The 17,151-nt window shown below is 32.2% G+C and overlaps 1 protein-coding gene across 1 annotated transcript; it reads left to right on the forward strand.

The window, feature by feature from the left end:
* The first annotated feature begins 3,954 nt into the window (after nt 1–3,954).
* LOC105644267 (Nucleotidyltransferase family protein) lies at nt 3,955–13,744 on the forward strand. The gene is made up of 13 exons (XM_012229562.4): nt 3,955–4,522; nt 4,804–4,916; nt 4,996–5,052; nt 5,149–5,244; nt 5,319–5,389; nt 8,938–8,980; nt 9,825–9,905; nt 10,007–10,066; nt 11,347–11,397; nt 11,627–11,724; nt 11,842–11,890; nt 12,342–12,386; nt 12,739–13,744. Exons 1-13 carry the CDS (start codon nt 4,153–4,155, stop codon nt 13,210–13,212), a joined length of 1,608 nt encoding a protein of 535 aa, XP_012084952.1. The 5' UTR covers nt 3,955–4,152; the 3' UTR covers nt 13,213–13,744.
* Nucleotides 13,745–17,151: the final 3,407 nt, after the last annotated feature.

Raw genomic sequence — 17,151 nt, forward strand, 5'->3', positions numbered from 1 at the left:
TAACATTCATCCATAAGGTTAAATATAAAAAGAGTAGAGTAAACTTCTAAAAAGAACAGAAAGGTTAAGTTAAAAAATTAGTGTTTCTCCAAAAAAAAAAAAAAAAAATAGTGCTTATTACAAGTCCTTTGGTTTAGATTAAATTTTTTGTTTTTCATTTTTTTCTTTAAAAAATATATAAAATCTGTTTGTTTAAACTTATTTAATTTTTTTCATTTGCTTTTAAGAAAACTGTTTTGAAAACAAAAACCGGTTTACAGAATTATTTTCTATTTTTAATTTTACATTTCTCATTTTTTTCATCTTTCTATGATTTATCCTCATAAAATTATTGTTGTTATTATTATTATTATTGTTTTCTCTATCTCTATGAATCTAATGTCATTTGTTTATCCAAAATATAAAAGCTTTTTTTTCTAGCTCTTCTCTATTTAATATTATTTTTATATTTATCATTATTTTTTAAGGAAAATCTCGATTTTTAATCTTGAATTAGTCTATGGAACCATCCTAAAACCCTAAACCCTACCGCTTTATAAGACCTCAGTCCTCGCTCGCCACAATCAAATACTATCAAAACAAAATCGAATCTCTCTCACTTTCTCTGAACCATAATGGCAACAGCAGCGGCAAGAATGATGCTATCCAAAAAAGGCTTGTCGTTCCCGCTCCATCTCTTACGTGGCCCAATCGCCGCCGGTTTGTCTAATACCGTCAACGCGGAAATCAAAATTATTGCGGATCCAAAATTCCAGCTTCAGGTCCCTGTCCCTAATTTCGGCGTCGGCGTTGGCTCTGTTCATGGTACTATGAGTACTTCTTATATAATTAAACCGCCTCAGGAATGGAGATCTGTCGCGCATGAAGAAGTCGATCGGTTGGAGGCTCGTGGCAAGATGGAAAAAGAATCTGATGTCGACGATTTTGACGAAGATGATGATTTCGTTGACGATGATGATGGTTTCAGTACCGATGATCCGAACTGTGATTGGAAAGATTATTCTGATGATGAGGATTATGAATCAGATTCTGATAAAAAGAGAAAAAACAAATGAATGTAAGGTTTTTCCTTTAGTTTTATTATTTTGCCCTTCATGTTGACATTGTTTGAAAACTATTTGATCTGTTCTGATATTTTTTATTTAGAGGTTTTCACCTTAAAAATTTAGAAACTAATTTTAAAATTTTAAAATTAATATTTTAATTGGTTTCTAACCAATTCCAACGTATTGATTAGACAATAAGTTGGTTGATTGAATCATCCAATTCTAAATGATCATATTAAAATAATCAAATGAAGAAAAAAAAAAGACAGACACGGAATGAACCGCTCAAACCAATCAAAACCTATGCAAGTAGAATGTTTTTGCAGCAATCATTTTTTTTTTTTTTTTTTTTTTTTTTTTTTTTTTTTTTGAGTTTGGTTAAATGGAAAGCCAAGGCAAGATATCAGTTGCAGGATTTTTTTAAGAGATGAAGTCCTAAAGAAAATGAGAAAGCAAATTTAAACCCGAGGAGCGGAAGTAGCTGGAGAAAGAAAATTATGGGCTAAAGCAAGGAAAATATTTGTTTAGCCCGAGTTCATGGATAGTTGTATGAAATGAAGAATTCATGGCTTCATTATCTATAGTTACAAATATTTTCGTTCCAACAAAATAATTAATAAGTTTCGGACTCTAATAAATAAATTTTTGTTATATTCAGAGCTTGAAAAATATAATAAATTGTATCTTAAATCTTTTTACCGATATTTAAAATATAGTATTTCCTTAAACAATTTTTTACGTGAAAAACATATTATTTTTCGACATTTGGCTTTACATAAAATATATTTTTAAACATTTGATATAACATTAAAAAATTTAATTTTTCATCATATAAATAATGCATTTACACCTATTATATTATTCATGAACAATCTATATTGAAGATAAATTTAATAATAGAGTTTCTATTTAAAATATATTCTCGTAGTATATATACTGATGATTAATTTAGTCTTATAATGTGATTTAATTTTTTAAATTAAATTATTTAACAACACGATGTATATATGTTAAGATAATTTAATAACATATAAATACTATGATTACTTTAAAGTATATATTTTAACAATATATTTTAAATGGTATGAGCTTTAACATATTTTAAAAATATATATTGTTAAAATAATTTAATGATTATTTTAAAATAATCACGTTGCAAAAAGTATTATGTAAGATATATTTTAAATGGTATAGACTTATCAAAACATTATTTTAAACATTTCTTTAAAAAAAAAAAAAAAAAGTCACTTAGCACATTTTTTACAATTCCAAATGATCCACAATTGCATCTCTTCAATAGATAGAGTGTTTGTTGGTGCACCAAAAATACTAGTTTTGGATTACAAAATAAGTTAAAAAAATGTTTTCCCACGTAGATAATGGTAAGTTATTTTTCTTAATTGCTAATTTATTTTTCATTGACCAACAACTTATTTTTCTTGACTTATTTTCTTTCATTATTCCAAATAATGGAAAATATTTATTTTACAAAACAAACGTAGCTTAAGTGTTTTTCTTTTAAGTGTTTTTCTTTTCGTCCCCGTCAAATGCATAAATTCACTGCTAAATTATTAAAAAAAAAAAAATTGATAACCTCAACTTTTATTTGAGTAATTGAACAATTTCAATTTATTAAATTTTACCTATTTAACAATTCATTGTAAAATTATGTTATTGAATACTTTAATTTATAATATTAGATTATTGTTTTAAAAGTTTTACTAATCACACATCAAATTAATATTTTATATGTAAAAGTCAAAAATACAAAAAAATATTATTATTAAAACAAAGGATCCACAATGTTGTTTACATATAAAAACCAAAAATACCAAAAAATTATTATTGTTAAATTAGAGGATCCACGATGTTATAAAAAATTCACAATTTCACGAACATAAAATAGGAGAATTTAGGTTACTATTAATTTTTTTTTAGAAGGAAAATATATATTCTTTGCTCTCCATTAAAAAACACAACATATTTAGGAGGCGTTTGTTTTGGTTGTATTTTTTAGTTTTTTGTTTTTTTATCGTTAAAAGTAAACAAAACTTATTGTTTAAAAGTATTTAAATTTTCTTTTTTAACTTTTTGAAGAAGCGTTTTAAAAACAAAAAATGAGTTTTATAAAACTCTGAATCATGGTTTTCAAAATCATGTTTTCACTTTATATTCCTTTCTTTTAGGATATATCTCCCTTTTTCTAGAATTTATTTTATCTTTATTATAGGTTTTATTTTGATAATTGTATATTAATTTTTATCATCTTCTTCGTCTATATAAATCCAATATTATTTATTTAAATTACTAGAATATCTAATTTCAATTCCATTGGAAATTCCCTATTATTTTTTTTATTTAAATTTAATCTGATTTATTTATTTAAATCGTTCACACCTTATCAATGGTTCTTTTTAAGATATATTATTAACGCATTTTGAAATTTAAAATTTGAAGTATAAATTCTCTTTTATTATTACTATTTCGATATTAAATTAGGGACTTTTGACTCCTTCAATATCACTTAAAATTATTAATATCTAACAAAGATAATAAATTTAATATAAATGATGAATTTGATATACTGAAAATTATAAATAAATTATATTTATATATATTTCGATGTGTTTATGATACTATACAATATTTATATTTGTGTATGTTCCTACGGTATGATAATTTAGAGTAATTTTTAATATTATGAATGAAAAGAAAAGCAAAACAATTTTGATTTAGGTAAAGAAAATAATTTTAAAAAACAAATAATAAAAAATAAAAAACTAGACACAAAAAACTATAGCAAACCTGCCCTTAATTATCCAACAAATTAATATCAACAAGTGGAATAAATAAAAATAATTCATTACGCATACAGAAACCCTAATCCCCTAAACTTAAATCTTCGCCACAAAAATACAATAAGAACAGAAAGCTGCCCACGTTGTCTAATTTCAACCTATACTAACCCCAAATTCAATTTGAAATCCGTAACTGCCCAAAAGAATATACCTTTGCCCTTTTCTTCCCTTTCCTTTGAACCAAGCAGAAAACCCCTGCATAACTCTCTGCTTCCATTTAAAAGAACCGCCTTTCACCATTCTTCCCAATGGATTCTCCAGTAGAAACTCCAACACCAACCCCTCTTTATGAAACCCTAACCCCGCTCTCGCTTCCCGCTCCTAATCAATCACCACCATCCGATCCTCTCGAGCCATACACCGTTTTCCGCAATGAGATTTCTCTCTCATCTGTCAATTGCTCTACCGCGGACTCTGCTGCACCTGATTTCTTCTCTCTTGACGTTGGCGCCGCCGGTGAAGAGGAAGCGGAGCCAAAGACGCCGAGTGGAGTAGTGGAGTCGAATACCCATTCAACTCGAAAATCTAAGCTGCAAACGGCGCCAGAGTCGAGGCTGGAGAGTAGTTGGTTTAGAGGGAATAGTAACTTTAGGAGTCCAATGCTACAGTTACATAAAGGTAAAAATTTGGAGTGAAGATTTTGTTTAGTTGTAAGTACTTTGTTAGAATTTGAGGAATTAGTTATGTTATTTTGAATTCTGATATATTCTGAAAATACACCCTTGTTTGTATAATGGTATCTGGATTTATGATGGCTGAACAATTTTTACTAAGAGATGCTTAAGGTTTAATGTTTAGGAACATGCATATTTAGCTTTTGCTGGCAAGTTGTATTTAGCTTTCGTTGATAAGTTTTGGTGAATGGGACTAAAGCCTGAATTTGTCACTGGATTTTGCAGAGATTGTAGATTTCTGCAATTTTCTCTCTCCTACTCTTGAGGAACAAGCTGCACGCAGTGCAGCAATAAAATGTGTCTTTGATGTTATTAAATACATATGGCCCAATGCCGAGGTGATTCATGTCTATATCTCATTTCAATTTCATAGATGCATCAAGGTAGTGAGTTTATGTTAGTGCTATTTCTTTACAGGTAGATGTTTTTGGTTCGTATAAGACAGGACTTTATCTTCCAACAAGTGATATTGATGTACGTATCATGTGAAATTTGCTAGAAGTTGTATTTTGACAAGTAATCAGCTGCAATGAAGCATTTGAGCATTTGATTTTATTCTATTAACTGTAGGTTGTGATCGTGGGGTCAGGTATAAAAAACCCTCAAATTGGTTTGCATGCTCTTTCCAGGGCATTGTCTCAAAAGGGCATTGCAAAAAAGATACAGGTATACATCCTCTATTGAATGTAATATTATCATGTAACAAGAGATTTTCTTATATTCTTTCTTTAATGTCTCAGGTGATTGCAAAGGCTCGTGTGCCAATTATCAAATTTATAGAAAAACAAAGTGGTTTTTCATTTGATATAAGGTTTTTTTATTTATTTTTTCCCTATCACATCAATTATGCATATTGCTTGTTTCACTTCTTTTGTTGATTAACGTTGTGTTTTGTTAAACATTTTCCGAAGTTGTTTATAGTGACATAGTGAAAGAGTTTAGATCATTTAGTTCTTAACAATTAGGGCTAGAATAGAGTATTTGTTGTTGGAATAATAGAAAATAATTAGGTTTATAGAAACCCTTTAGAATTAAAATTCTGAATTGTGAGAAGACGTACAACATCTAGACTAGGCTATAGTTGTCCTATTTATATAAGTTATTAGGACTCTTGTTATTCCTCATTAATTAGGTAACATACTTAGTTAATTAGGAATCTTTTTTTTTTTTTTTTTTGTTTAAAAAAAAAAAAGGAAAACTGAAGAGACAAAAAATTGTCCTAATTTTAATTAACATACTTAATTAAATAGGAAAATTAAAAGGAGGAAACTAAAAGACTGAAAAAACTGAAGTCCTAATTAATTTGAATGCTCTCGCATCATTCTTCCCCGAGTTAGAAATATCAGCCATCAGAATAGAATATTTGCCTTAAGTCCTCTTTTGAATACGATATGCGTAGAGCTTGTGCATGAGCAAACAGCATCACAAGCATTTCAAATAATCCATTTGACTTTTACTTATTTGCACAAGCCTAAATTAACTAGGTATGTAGCTTGAAGATGTACTTCAATTCCATAAGCGACTTGCATCAAACAATTTGCTTGGTTAGCTAAAGTTGCACTAGGAAGGAGATTAGTTGTATGGCAGACATCTCTTGTTGCTGCAAATTCTTTTGGCAGCTCAATGCTATTGATATCCATAAGCAAATACTTATTTGAAGAACAATGATCTTCATGTGTTTTCTCATCTTCAATGTTCCAATCTTCTTCTTCTAGTAAGAGCCTGTTGAACAACAATGTTTTTTGTCCTTGGGTAGGTACTAGGTCAATTTCTTGCTCTTCCACATTATAATACTTATCATAGATTGGTTCCATAAAGTCCTTGTGTTAACTAGTTTGATTATTAAAACAACAAACTTCTTTCTCCTTGGGATCATCAACATATATCAATATTGTTCTTCTCCAATTGTTACTTTTCTGATCTATGTCAGTAGTGGGATATTCATAAAATTTAGGAATTTGAATAGAAACTTCTAAATTAAGATCAAGAACTCTCATCAACAGCTCTTCTAATTTACTGCATACGTATTGTTCACAAATTATGGGATTATAAAACAAGTTGATATACTTCTCAACATACTTGTGTTTTACTTGGAGAAGTGAAACTTGCCATACAAATTCATTATATAATCAGTAGGCAAAATTTGTTTTTGGAGCTTAGTTTTCATGTGTTCCCAAGTGCTGTTTTTAGGCTTGCCTTGCCATATACATCGCTCTGCAACTTTCTTCCACCATTGAAGTGCATTGCTCTTCAACTTGAGCTTTACAAATAGAGCCTTTGATTATCTGCCATGGGTTTCCATTCAAAGTAATCCTCTAGAATAGCTTCCTAGACCAAATGATCATCTGTATGTAACTTTCCATGAAAACCGCTTCAATCTTCACTTCACCATTCAAATCAAAAGCATTAGTAATCACTCTTCCAATCCACTTCATGCTGCTTGGTTTGCAGGTTTACCTTCATGAAAAGGGTTAACGTCCTCTACTTCCTCTTCAATCTCAAGATTGATGCAGGAGCATCCAAGACTAGTTCAAAAGTTTTCTTTCAGTTTCCTTCTTTATTTAGAATTCTTAATTAAATTAAAGAATTTTAATTAATTAGGAATAATTTTTCAGTTTTACTTAGGATTTAGCTAAGTAGGAATACTATTCAATCTAGGACTCTAAACTAATTAGGAATATTTTTCAGTATAGAATTAGGATTTGTCCTAACTAATATAAATAGGACATCAGCAATTAATTTTAGGATGGTTTTTTTTTTTATTTTTTATTTATTTTTTTTTATCTATGAATTCAGAATTTTAATTCTAAGGGTTTCTTTGAAACCGATATGTTATGTTCCAACCAAAATCATCATACTCTAGCCCTAATTGTTGAGAGTTAATTTCCCCAAAATTCTTCCACTGCGTTAAAGATCCTTTGGAATCTTGAATTCTTGGTTGTTGTCTTTGAATTCTCCATTAAGGCTTCGACAGTTCCTTGCTGTAAGGCTTGCACAGCCTGTGACAAATCCTCATCATTCTTCACATCTCAGCTAATTTTGTTTGTTGAGGCTGGTTGCCTCGACTTTTGTCTCTACCAACTATAGTTTAGAACAAGGAAAGAAGTCCTGGAGTTAGTTTAGGATCTTTTGCACTTTCGATACCATACTGCATGACATAGCTGAAGAGTTCAGAGCAATCGGTTCTCAACAATTAGGGCTAGAATAGATAATTGTGGTTGAGACAATAGAAAATAATTAGTTTTGAAGAAAAAGTTTAGAATTAAAATTCTGAATTGTGAGAAAAAATTACAATATCTAAACTGAGCAATAGTTGTCCTATTTATGCTGGTTAGGGCTATACCAAATCAAAGACTCTTACTAAGCAATAGTTGTCCTATTAATGTACTTAACTAATGAGGAATCTTAAAAGAAAGAAAACTGAAAAGACTTAAAAACTGTCTAATTTAATTAACATATTTCTTTAAATAGGAATATCAAAATAAGGAAAACTAAAAATACAAACAAAACCGAAATCCTAATCGATTTGGATGCTCCTGTATCGGATTGTTTGCCCAAAGTGGTGATATTGTTGTTTTAGTTTGGATACGCCTCATTTCCATTTGTTTTCTCATTTTTTCTTGCAACATTTAAATTCTTCTCAGAATATTCCTGCTATTTATAACAAATCCTGTGAAGAATGACTTTGTTACATTTTGAAGAAACATGGAGACTAGAAAAAGAAGAAAAGCTGACACCTTTCAGATTTTTTGATATAGTCTTGAGTTGTGCTAATTACAGTGGAGTTTCTTATATAGCTTATAGCAAGTTACTGGCTATTTTTGACAACAGCCTTAGTGAACCTACACTTTTAAACCTAAGTAATTGAAGCATTACAGGCTAGACGAGGTTATAGTTTCTTGCTAGTTTTGCTTAATTATCATCTTGTGTGATTATCACAATTATTAACATGAAATGTGATCACATATGGAGAGGCTAACTGGACAGATTTCTCAGTTTGTAACTCATAATACATCAGTCTATTGGAAACTGCAAAAAATGAAAACATATTGAGAATTCGAGAAGATAGGAGATAATCAATTGAACCAGCAGAAGCCATATTGAAAATTTTCTTTGATTGCTATTATTTATTTACTCTAATGCATAAATTACTAATTCCTTTTACTGTTCATGAATGAATCTCTATTCTTTCTTTTCAGAACTTGCATCATATGTAGGGAGTTTTCTAGCGACTTTGTTGCTTGTATCATAGAATGCTTTTGGTTTTGACATCTTGACAACTTGTTTCCCACTATATTTTCTGCTCTGCACATTTTGAGAAGTGATTGTCTCTTTTATCTTTTATCCTTTGAATCACAGTTTTGATGTGGTTAACGGACCAAAAGCTGCCGAATTTATTAAGGTTTGTTATTTATCTTCTCCTGGATCTAGTATCTAGTTCTTGATTATGTGATGCTTTGCTAGAATGAACATATGTTGGTTGGATTGTGGAATGCTCTTGTACGTGAAACAAATACAGCAATGTAAAACAACCTTGTCTAGGAGAGAAGATTGCTCACTGTAAAGTGAGAACAGATACAATTACAGAGAATGTAAAGAACTTTTTAGGATTTTACACGCAGTGGAACCTATGCAATACATGATATGTTGGGATAAATAATGAATCACCATAAAGATTTTATAATATCCGTACAAGTATAACCAACTAGTGTCAATTAGAAATGCTATTTAACCAGTTACATGCTGTAAATAAAATCTATCCAAATCCCAAAATTTGCAGCATAATAATAACTAAATTACCTGATATTCATGCTACCAAGATTGTTTGATTCACTACGTTGTTTACATTGCGGAATGCCAATTTTGGCATCCTAAATTGCTAATGATCTATAATTTGGATGGTACGTCAAAATAAAAAATTGTTTTAGATGCAGCAATATAGCTAACACTGCAATGAATTGATGCTAATCCTTTCCAAAAGAGGCGAGCTGATATGATAATCTCAGGATCGTCTCCTGTGTGTGAGAAAGCTTCATGTTTATATAGTACCTTTTAGGTTATTCTGTTCTTTTTTTTTTTTTTCTACTGATGTTTACACTTTTGCTTTCTTCACCACATGGCGATGGGCTTGTGTAAATCAGCCAAGGGAGATAACTTGCAGAATAGGGTTACTTTATAAAAAAAGAGTTATCACTATATGTGTTTTGCAATTCTTAATTTATCATTGTTTGCGGTTGTCTTTTCAGGATGCAGTGTCCAAGTGGCCTGCTCTACGACCATTATGTTTGATCTTGAAAGTGTTTTTACAACAGAGAGAACTTAATGAGGTATGAATTTGTGTAACCATATTATATTAAATTTAACATATTGAACTTATATTATTCTTTATTTCTGCTTGACTGATTCAAGAATCCTTCGAAGTATGTAGGTATACTCTGGGGGCATAGGTTCTTATGCCTTACTTACTATGCTCATGGCAGTGTTAAAGGTAATGAATATAATCTTCAACTTAAAATCTTCAATATAATTTCAGGTTTGTGCATACGTGCATATCACCAGGCTGGTTCTTCTCAACTCCTTTTACTTATGTTGTGACATGCATCATGCATCACCTGTATGCAAGCATCTGGGACTGGAACCTCCAAACAATTGCTACAAAGATCTAATATTAGAACGATAATGAATTTAATATAAAATTATTAACATGCATCAATTTATTCTTGTTCAATGCTTGATAAGTTTGTTTCACAATATATCTTCCTCTTGGGTTTTCTTGGTCATTCATTTACCTAAATTATACATATCCTGTTCAAGAGAAAGATTTGCTTTATGTGCACATCTCAAGATTTCCTTTAATATCCAGTTCAAGTTTGCTTAATATCCAGTTCAAGTTTGATATAATGGTAGAATAATATTGTTGGTATAAGCAATTTAGAGTATCTCAAAGAGTTTTTCGGTTGAGGATTTTTTTTTTTTTTTTTAAATTTTTATTCTTTGGTGAGTGGAGAAATCTATCAGGATGATGTCCTATGAGCTAATTGATTCAATTTGAATATTTTCTCTAGTATCAACTTTCTCAATAGCTGCTGCCAATATTAATCTGAAGAAGCTCATTTCATTTGCCACTAGGGAATTATTGGATATAGTCAATCTCTAAACGAGATGCTATAACAAGTATTAGGATTTCTAAATAGAAAAGAAATCCCTACTGATCGAGAAAAGTTTCCTGTTGACCAAAATACACCATTCTTGTTGTGGGATTATTGTCTTTGTCCCTCAGTTTACAAAATGGATAGATTTTTCCTGCTATCCTGTAGATACATCATGAAATTGCTTTTGCCAACGCCATTGTATCATTTTGGTGGAACAATGAAATCAATGAAGAGTCAGGTTGGGAGAGGGATTCAAAGTATTCTATAAATGAAAATGAAATTGAAGTAGGCGTAAAGCAGGGGTGATTGATAAATATATGATACAAGAACATAAAACCTAAGTACCATGAGCTGGGTAGTTGCTGATATCATTAGTAATGTGGCTGATGCTCGGTTTTCTCTATGAGTAGGCTACTTCTGAATGATTTATCATCTAATGCATTTCCAAAGTAAAATTTGCTGGATACTTAACGCTGTACTTTAGATTAATATCCTAAATCTATCTAACAATTGAGACAGTTGATTCATATATCCTATGCCTTTTGAGATGATCCCGGTCCCCCATTTCTTAGTATTCACTATCTTATGGTATTTTCTCTGTAATGTGACGCAACAGAATCTCAGGGAATGTGAAGCTTCTTCAGAACATAATTTGGGAGTCCTTCTGGTATGTTTTCTCGAACAACAAAGTCTTGAATGATATCTTTTTAGTGTTGTGATGAACCAAAACTAGTAAGGATGCAAAGTAATAAAAGAATTAGAGTTTGCAGACAATGATGGTTTATTTAGTATTAGTTTCACCTACTTGAATTAATAGATTTAACCCTTTATTTCGGGACTTAATTAAACAAGCTCTATAGGCTTCTGTATTCTTACTGTGTTGTTTTTGGTGGCAGATACACTTTTTTGACTTTTATGGCCGTAAATTGAACACCACGGATGTTGGTGTGTCTTGCAATGGGACAGGCACCTTCTTTTCAAAGCGTAGGAAAGGGTAAAAAAACAACCTCAACAAGAAACAAAAACTTGAGATGCATCTCATTTTCTTAATTCTTTGACATATTGTTAGGTTATTCAGTTTGTTATGTCATTCCTTTTTACTCTGTTTTAGGTTTATTAACAAGGGACGGCCATTTCTAATTGCCATTGAGGACCCACAGGTCAGCTTGCTGATATGAAATTTTTCCATATCAATTGACTCCTCAGAAATAAAATAGTGGAACTGTGGCCATTAATCTATTTGATTTCTGAATCTCCTTTGCCTGGTTCTGATGGGCTCTGTAGCTAAGAAAGATTCCAAGGTGGGCCCAGGCGCTGGGTCCACCCTTTTCTTACTACTACAATTTACAACCCGCTAATAGGGCAAAAGATTTTATGATTGCTTGATTTGCTTTTACACTGATTATGTATCACTTGCTTTCCCTTTTCTGCTGATTATGGGGCTATTATTTCTGCATTTTGTTGAAGCAGTGTGTTATTGGAATGAGAATGAACTGGTTTATGCAAATGGATGTTGAGCTCTTGCACCTTGAATATGTCCTCATTTGGCTTTCTTTATTGTTGTCTAAAACTCACTCTCTTTTTTTTTTTGTTTTTTTCCTTCTGAATTAGGCTCCGGATAATGATATTGGCAAGAACTCGTTCAATTACTTTCAGGTTTGTCCAAAGTCTTTACTTTCTTTTTTGTTGCTTTTACTTTAATGCACTGGTAATTGAGAACTGTGTGCACGGATGCAAGGTCATTGGTCTATGAGCGGAGGACATGGTCATGTTAAGTTTGAGGTGAAAATTGGCTAGGTCTTTGACTTGCTTCATCTAGCATAACTGAGCTAGTTTTCTTATTTGTTCCATTTAGCATAGCTCAATTATCAATCACATCTCATGGAATATGAATCTGGGGATCCACTTAATCCTTATGTTCTCGAAATTGGATTCAGAGTTTGGATGAAAACCCTTTGTTCTTTGTTACGACAAATTTCATTAACTACTTTTCAAATCCCTGCTGCAGATTAGGTCAGCTTTTTCAATGGCCTATTCAATATTGACAAATCCCAAGACCATCTTAAGTTTAGGTCCAAACAGGAGCATTCTTGGTACCATAATTAGACCAGACCCAATTCTGATGGAGCGTAAAGGAGGACACAATGGGGAGATGACTTTCAATAGCCTACTGCCTGGAGCAGGGGAACCAATACAGTCACATTATGATCACCAACAGGAAATTCTAGGTAACTGGCAGGTAGGGGAAATAGAAGAAGACCTGCCACGGGGAGGTGGAATTGTTGGAGACAGCGGTGCACAGTCTTCTGGAAAGAAGAGGAAATCTTCTTCCAAAGACAAGTCTAGTAAGAAAAAGCAAAATGGAGTTGGTCATGAAGAAATTGGCTCAAGAAAAGAAAGGAAGAAACAACGCTGGAGACATAACCGAAATGTTGCCAATGGATTTAGTAATGATGTTCGTGGATCTCCATGGAGCCATTAGAAGCATTGCCTGCGTGAACTTTGGCATGACTCAGTCTCAGGTGATTATTCATTATCTCCTGTGTGGTTTTCTTATAACCACTAGAATCAGCGACAATTCGCAGATCAAGCTTGCTGTTAATGGTGCCAACACTAGAACTGTGGTAACAGATGTGAATTCCAACTGTCCTCGTGTAAATTTAATGGCAACTTTTTCACTGGCTTTAGAGGACAGCATAAATCTTCATCTTGCTGTTGGATCATCTATGCTTGGTGGATCCGACATTTCTCATTTCCTGATGACCACTTTGTAGTCAACAATTTAGTGGCATGGATTAACTTATTTTTTCTTTGAGTTTTGGAACGTTGAGCATACTACAACAAACAGTCGCGAGGACAAAAAAAAAAAAAAAAAAATGAAGAACCAAGGAAGAAGTAGGACAGTTTTGAATTGAGCAATTTTTTCTTGTATTATTGTCATTAAAGTTAGTGTTTGTAATCATTTGATTGATTTAATGATTAATGCTTCGTTTCAAGTTTGTATGTTTTTGTAATTTTGTGCTTTGTTTTTTTTTTTTCTTTTTTTTTTTAATAAAAAAAGCACATTCTTCTGGTCTTGGCTTTTCTCTTTCAACAATTTTTTGAAATATATTAATAAATCATTTTGTTATGAAAATTCAACTGTAATGCCAATCTGGCTCCTAGATTACTCAAGTGAAAATAAGATGTATTTTTATCGGTATTTATTCTGGGTCTTTTCCTTCCTCCTTAACTGAAACTTTAGTGGTTTTAATCCCTAAGAATTCTAATCCTATGAGTATGAAGGACTATAGCCCCTTTGTAATGTGCTTTATAAGATTGTTTCTAAGGTTTTGGCTAATACACTGACAAATATCTTGCCTAGGATGATTTCAAAAACTTTATCTGCCTTTGTTCTTGGTCGTCTTATTTCAGATAATATCATGGATGCTTTTGAGTCTATTCATGCCATGAGACGTATAACTAGGGGTCATGATAGAGTGGTTGCTTTGAAAATTGATATCAGTGGGTGAATCGGTCATTTTCAAAAAATATGTTGGTAGGTTTAGATTTTTTTGATAAATGGGTCCACTGGATGATGATGTATATTTCAGCTGTTTATTATTCTTTTTTGGTAAATTGTGAAGTAGTAGGTCTTGTTTATCCTGAACGTGAATTCGGCAAGGAGATCCTCTATCTTCATACCTGTATATTATTTCAGGATGCCGCTAGAAGAGGTCGTATTCATGGTTGTAGACCTAATACTAGGTGTCCTCGTGTGTCTCACTTACTTTTTGCTGATGATTCTCTTTTCTTTTTCAAAGCCAATGAGTCTGAATGTCTTAGGGTTAAAGATCTATTATTTCAATATGAAATAGCTTCCGGTCAATCTATAAATTTCCAAAAATCTAGTATAGGTTTTAGCCCTAATGTTTCTAACCATATTAAAAATAGAGTGCATTCTATTTTAAGGGTTCATCATGCTTTAGGAAGTGGTTCTTATTTGGGTCTACCTTCCTTAAGAGGCAGAAGTAAAATAATAGATTTTTGCATATTTGAAGGATAGACTTTAGAAACAGATAAGAGGATTGAAAAATAAATTGTTATCTCGTGCAGGTAGGGATATTCTTCGTAAGTCCATTAGTCAAGCTATTCCTACTTATGCTATGAGTGTTTTCTAATTACCTTTTACTCGTTGTGATGAATTGCAAAAAATAATGAATGCTTATTGGTGGGAAACAAAAAAGAATGAATCTAAGGGTATCCATTGGATGTCTTGGGATAATAAGTGCGATAGAGGTATGGGATTTAGGGATCTTATGTGTTTTAATTTATCCATGTTAGCTAAGCAGGGATGACGTCTTCTAACTACTCCTAATACTCTTCTTTTCAGGATTTACAAAGCTAAATATTATCATTTAGGAGATTTTTTATCGGCTAATTTGGGACAAAATCCAAGCTTTACTTGTAAGAGTGTTCTTAATTGAAGGAATATTTTAAAACAAGGTCTTAGGTGGAGTGTGGGGGATGGTGAGCATATTGTTGTGTGTAGGGACCCTTGATTACCTAAAGATGATACTTTTATGGTAGACAATTCTTTTGGCTTTATAGATCCTGATTTAAGGGTGTGTGACCTTATCATTCCTAATACTAGGATGTTGGATATTAATAAAATTATATAAACATTCTCTATTAGGGATTCTTAGACTATTCATTCAATTCCTTTTTAAGTTTCAGATTGAATCCAGATAAGCTCATATGGTGATCAATTCTTCAAAAGGGTATTTTTAGTGTGTGTTGGTTTAGAAGAGCAGAAAATTAAGGAAGAGAAGGAAATTCTGCAGAAAAAGAAAAAGCTGCAGATTTTGTGAGTGTGAAGAAACAATTAATTTCTTATTAATTCCATTACAGCATAATGTAAACATTTATAGTAGAGCTAGTCTAAAGTTTGTTCACTAACCTTCCATAAGTCAAGGAAGGTTGTTCACCAAACCTACCTAAAAGCAAGGTAGTTCACCTACCTCTTGATTTCAACAAAATACAACAAAATCTAAATGACTTTAACAAAATACCTCCAAAAATTGTCAACAACACTTGCATCAATAGCTGTAGCTGTAACTTTAACACTCCTCCTTGATGCAAGAGTTGAGACAAACACCAAGTCTATTCCTAAGAAATTCAAATCTTGGTTTTTGCAATGCATTGGTGAAAATATCTGCTGTTTGGTCTTCAGAATTGCAATGAATAATCTGAATTTCATTTTCCTTTTCAGCTTCACGAATTGCATGATACTTGATTTTGATATGCTTGGTTTTTCCATGGAAGATTGGATTTTTAACCATAGCAACAGCTGATTTGTTGTCACAAAGTATTTTAGTTGGATTTTCTTGCTGAAAATTCAGATCAACTAATACCTTTCTCAACCATATAGCTTGGTTTACAGCAGCAGATGCTGCAACATACTCTACTTCTGCAGTTGATTGAGCAACTGAAGCTTGCTTTCTTGTTCCCCAGCAAATGACAGCAGAACCAAGTGAAAAACAAAAACCAGTAGTGCTCTTCATATCGTCCAATGAACCAGCCCAATCACTGTCTGAGAACCCCAACAACTTCACACCATTTAATCTTCTATAAAACAAACCAAATTCAGCAGTTCCTCGCACATATCTCAGAACTCGTTTGGCTGCTGTAAGATGGTTTTCAGTTGGAGAATTCATGAATCTCGACAGTAAATTTGTTGCAAACATGATATCTGGTCTTGTTACAGATAAATACAGCAAAGAACCAACCATGCTCCTATAAGTTGAAGCATCTATAGAGTGAGAACCATCATCCTTTTGCAATTTTATTCCACGGGCTGTAGGTGTACTCACTGGTTTGCATTTGCTAAGTTCAAACCTTTTAAGCAGCTCCCAAGCAAATTTCTTTTGTGAAATAAAAATCCCTTGCTCATCTTGAGCAATTTCAATCCCAAGGAAATAGCACATTAAGCCAAGATCATTCATCTCAAAAACCTGCTGCATCTTCAATCTGAATTCTTGAATTAATTGTAAATTGTTACCTGTGACAAGTAGATCGTCAACATACACAGAAACGATAAGCACATCACTTCCTTGTTGAGTTACGTAAAGTGTTGCCTCATTCAAGCTTCGTTTAAAACCCAAATTCAGCAAGTAATGATCAATCTTGGCATACCAGGCCCTTGGGGCCTGTTTTAAACCATAGAGTGCTTTCTTCAACAAACACACTCTATTGCTTCCATCATTAAAACCTTCAGGCTGCTCAATATACACTTCTTCCTTCAAAGAACCATTTAAGAAAGCTGATTTCACATCCAATTGAAAGACTTGCCAACCTTCACTTGCTGCTAGTGCCAAAATCAATCTGACAGTGTCAAATCTTGCAACTGGTGCAAAGGTTTCTGTAAAATCAACCCCTTGCT

This window comes from Jatropha curcas, chromosome 7, assembly GCF_041381405.1.
Source record: "Jatropha curcas cultivar XTBG-Jc1 chromosome 7, XTBG_Jcur_1.0, whole genome shotgun sequence".
In the NCBI taxonomy this organism is placed as follows: Eukaryota; Viridiplantae; Streptophyta; class Magnoliopsida; order Malpighiales; family Euphorbiaceae; genus Jatropha; species Jatropha curcas.

What these genes read in the sequence shown, in the direction of transcription:
- LOC105644267 (XM_012229562.4), top strand. Translation starts at nt 4,153, where the DNA reads ATGGATTCTCCAGTAGAAACTCCAACACCAACCCCTCTTTATGAAACC. An exon ending in TGCTCATGGCAGTGTTAAAG is followed by an intron (nt 10,067 to 11,346) that starts GTAATGAATATA and finishes GTGACGCAACAG; the next exon opens with AATCTCAGGGAATGTGAAGC. An exon ending in ACTCGTTCAATTACTTTCAG is followed by an intron (nt 12,387 to 12,738) that starts GTTTGTCCAAAG and finishes TCCCTGCTGCAG; the next exon opens with ATTAGGTCAGCTTTTTCAAT.